Source organism: Contarinia nasturtii, unplaced genomic scaffold, assembly GCF_009176525.2.
Source record: "Contarinia nasturtii isolate CC-2019 unplaced genomic scaffold, AAFC_CNas_1.1 Cnas_scaffold_2843, whole genome shotgun sequence".
NCBI lineage: Eukaryota > Metazoa > Arthropoda > Insecta > Diptera > Cecidomyiidae > Contarinia > Contarinia nasturtii.
This window is the reverse complement of record NW_022200160.1, coordinates 509-4,520: the sequence shown is the minus strand read 5'-3', so window position 1 is coordinate 4,520 and position 4,012 is coordinate 509. Positions and strand designations below refer to the sequence as shown.

General features: G+C 31.5%; 1 protein-coding gene across 1 annotated transcript; it reads left to right on the top strand.

Annotated features, from left to right (window-relative positions):
- Nucleotides 1-6: 6 nt before the first annotated feature.
- Nucleotides 7-3,657, top strand: LOC116349257 (RNA-binding protein spenito-like). The gene is made up of 2 exons (XM_031780610.1): nt 7-833; nt 1,319-3,657. The coding sequence occupies exon 1, from the start codon at nt 190-192 to the stop codon at nt 721-723; it is 534 nt and encodes a 177-aa protein (XP_031636470.1). The 5' UTR covers nt 7-189; the 3' UTR covers nt 724-833; nt 1,319-3,657.
- Nucleotides 3,658-4,012: the final 355 nt, after the last annotated feature.

Genomic DNA, 4,012 nt, shown 5'->3' with positions numbered 1-4,012 from the left:
GGACATGAAAGTCATCGTCCACCACCAGAAGATGAATGGAGACGTTCAACAGCCGAAGTTGATTACGAACCAAGACCACCGCGTCATGTCGTTGCAAGAGAACCTGGCTTAGAGCGATCACGCTCACGTTCGCCAATTAGGCGTCGAAGTCCAGATTCCGATTCGGACTCGTCGAGCCGACGAAATGGTATGCTTACGGCAGCACGTACACTACCTGAAGTGGCCAGAAAGTGTACTACCAATTGGGGTGGCGCATTGATTCTCAAGAGTTCACTGTTTCCGGCCAAGTTTCACTTGACCGATGGTGACACTGATATTGTTGATGGTTTGATGAAAGATGAAGAAGGTAAACCTCATTTGCGTATTACCCAACGGTTGCGTCTCGATCAACCAAAATTGGAAGATGTTCAAAAGAGAATATCTTCATCGTCGTCGCATGCAATATTTCTTGGTTTGTCTGGATCAACACAATCGGTTCAAATTGATGATCCTAACGTGCAAACGAGACCGCTACGAAATCTTGTATCGTATTTGAAGCAAAAAGAGGCAGCTGGTGTCATTTCATTGCTTAACAAAGAGACCGAAGCAACTGGCGTTCTATACGCATTTCCACCGTGCGAATTTTCGTCGGAGTTATTAAAACGAACATGTCACAATATTACAGAAGATGGTTTGAAGGAAGACCATTTGGTGATTGTTGTAGTGCGGGGTGGTACTGCTTAAGCAGCATTCAAGATGAAATGAAACACACAAATTCTTTTTCCATTCTCAAAATATAAACATACAATTCATTTTGAATATCCATTTGAAACAATAAAAAAAAAACAAGTTAGGTGAGTGCATAGAAAATCAAAACTATTTGCAAATTAATCCAACCATACTTTTTTTCATTGTGAAGTGATCATCTAATCTATTCGAACAAAAAAAAACAGCCTTTGGATTTGTTTTATGTACATTGTGTTCTAGAGTGATTTAAGAAAAATTGAAAAACTTCAGTCGAATCGAATGCTAAATCAGCAGCTATAATGATAATTATTTTTGTATAGTAGATGTGTTTTTATTCGATTGGATCATTTCAAATGTTTTTTTGATTTAAACAAAACAATTAAAGTAGTTTTTATTGTGATTTTCCATTTGAATGAAGTTTTGCCAAAATATCAAGTTTCGAACAAAAAATGACCACACAAAAGAAAAAAACAAACAAACAAAGAAAAATTGACAAAAATTATCCAACCAAATCACAGCGAAAGGAACTTAATGGCGATCAATTCAACTAATTAAATTCCGATCATGTTTTCTTTTCTCCAATCATTTTCAGATTTAAAATAGGACTACAGTGTAATTTGCAACAGAAAATCGAGTGAATCGGTTTGTGCGAGTGAGTGTTTTGACGTGAAAAATAAAAGTTAATCGAGAAACATAAAATACAATGTCAGAATCGCAACGGAAGAATTGAACAAACAAATAAGCAAAACCAAACAAACAATTTGCGAATGATAAATTAGAAAATTTCAATGAGCCGTTTGGTCAAGGTGGTGCAATGCATGTGAACATCATGTTGATTTCAATTTTTTTTTTAAATTTAAAGAAAGATGCATTTGACACATTTTTTAAACATTTTTTTTTTTTTTTTTCATTTTTAATGCATCGTCTTTTGCACCATAGTATGACATCAATACATTTATTCCATTGCTTAGTTTAAATGCGCATCATCACGAACCATTGCACTACTGCGATCAATATTTTACAATAGTTAAGTTGATAATATGATTGTTTTAAAGCTATTGAAAATGTAATAGTGCAAACGAAAATACCAACAGCAACAAAAAAAACAGCAAATCCTTTATTTTACGCATAAAAAAAGAGAAAAAAAAAATAACAATGAAAGTTTCAATTATGTGTTCGCTTCTAAGATCTAATGTTTTGGGTATAAGTTAAATTAAAACCCATCCCTCCCACAACAGCAACAACATCAATCGTTGGATGACAAAATTTGTGAAAAAAAAAATACAGTTTCAGTTCAGTTTTTCTGGTTTAGTTTATAGTTTCTTATGGTTTAAATAAAAATGGTTTGATCCACATCTAGCCAAATGCCATCGATGACATAATCAAAACACAAAAACAAACATCGTGTGCATTTTTTTTAATGTTTCTGATCTCTTGAACCGATATTCAATCAAGATCAGCCGCACAAAACAACAACAATCGCGATGAAACTAAATAAATAACATTCATGATGAGTGTCTGTTCAAGTGAATCTATTCCGAATCGAAGTTTGATAAAGTTTATTTTTGGTTATTTTGTTTTGTGCATGTGAAAGAGATCATCGAAATAAGAAAAACGCGTAAAGTTCTGGTTTTTTTGTTGTAATTCTTCAGTAAAATAATGTGTGAAAGTAAAACTGGCATCGGTGAAAGAGATTACGTCATAAGAAAGGCATTACGTCTCATTTTCAAAATATTCAATAAAATGCGATGCAAATTTTGTGAGAGTTTCAGTGGTTCAAGTTTAAAAAAAAATATATATATATATATATTTTTAAAGTGAAACGTTTCCAACATGCACACACATTTGATTGTTCTTCAAAGTTTTTCAAAACATAGTTCTTTTTTTGATTTTGTTTTTATCGATTGTTTATTTTCGTACAAATTGAGTTGTTTGAACAGCCAATTTGATGAAATATTGTGCGTGCACGCGATACACAGTTCTTTGCAAACAGAAATTGTGATTTTATTTCACATCATTATTTACTTTCACACCGTGTTTGTTACTAGAGGGTCCATTCTATTTAACATTCATACGATTCAAATGTAATCAGTTCAGTTTATGTGTATGTGTGTACGTATGTGAAATAAATGATCATATACCCAGTGTCGGTCAAATACAGATAAAACAGATGAACACAACACGGCATCCTATGAATAGTGACAATATTGCATGTTTTTTTTGCTAAGATTCTTTTTGTTTTCGTTTAATTTGTGAAATTTGCCTACTCATCGTCAATGCAATTTGTTTTTTTTTTTACATAGATACAGTTGATTTGAAGTGTGGTCATCTCTTTGCAAAAAGAGAACCAGCGTGAATAATTCTCTTTTAAATCCTCGATTTTTAGTATTTGTATCAGCATTGTGAAATTTATCCAACAAAAGTGTGTGATGTCGTGCATAATGATGAAATGGTTCTATGTTGTTAAATAACAATCACACAAACAAAGTTTGATCGCATTTTTTTTCGATTATATCGATAATTGACCAAATTGATTTCGTTTTTTTTTTTCATCTCAAAAATGTTTGAAATACAAATGGAAATTGCAAAAATTAATGGCGAATTTAAATAAAAAAAAGAAAAAAAATGGTTCGGTAAATTGATTGGGAAACGGGCCGGTCAGTGAGCAAAATGAAATCATTAATGTGAATCATGATGTCATGATGAAAGTTTTTTTTTATCGTTTCACTTATTTTATATTTCGAGATTTTTTTTTTTTTCAAAAAAGAAAATTTACAACTCTATGACTTATTCAGGAAAGACAAACGTTTGAAAATAATGATGATAACGATGAATTATTAACTCAGTATACAATCTATCCTATATTCAATATAATTAAGAGCAAAAAAACAATAAAATAAATAAAAATCGATTTGGTGGTGATGTTTTTAATCAATTATTCTTTTGAAATGTGTCCAGTGCAGCTGGCAGTGGTGCTAAATTTAGGTAGTTTATTTTTATATCTATTTGGTTTAAATTCACTGAATGTGTTATCCTTTTTATTCAATGTTATAACTAAACTGTAGGTTATTGAAAATTGGTGAATTTGTGATTTAGTTGACTGTAAACAGTTCTTTGTTGTGTGGTGAAATGCCATTTTTATGTGGCGAATTAAAAAAAATATATATATATTCTGGATTATAACTGAAATTTGCGAACAAAATTTAACTAAACAATATTAATGTGTTATTAAAACTACGTAGACATGCGCTCAGGCAAAACTCTGTTCGAAAATGATAAGTTTTAT

Coding starts and splice junctions, on each gene's coding strand:
- LOC116349257 (XM_031780610.1), top strand. CDS start 190: ATGCTTACGGCAGCACGTACACTACCTGAAGTGGCCAGAAAGTGTACT.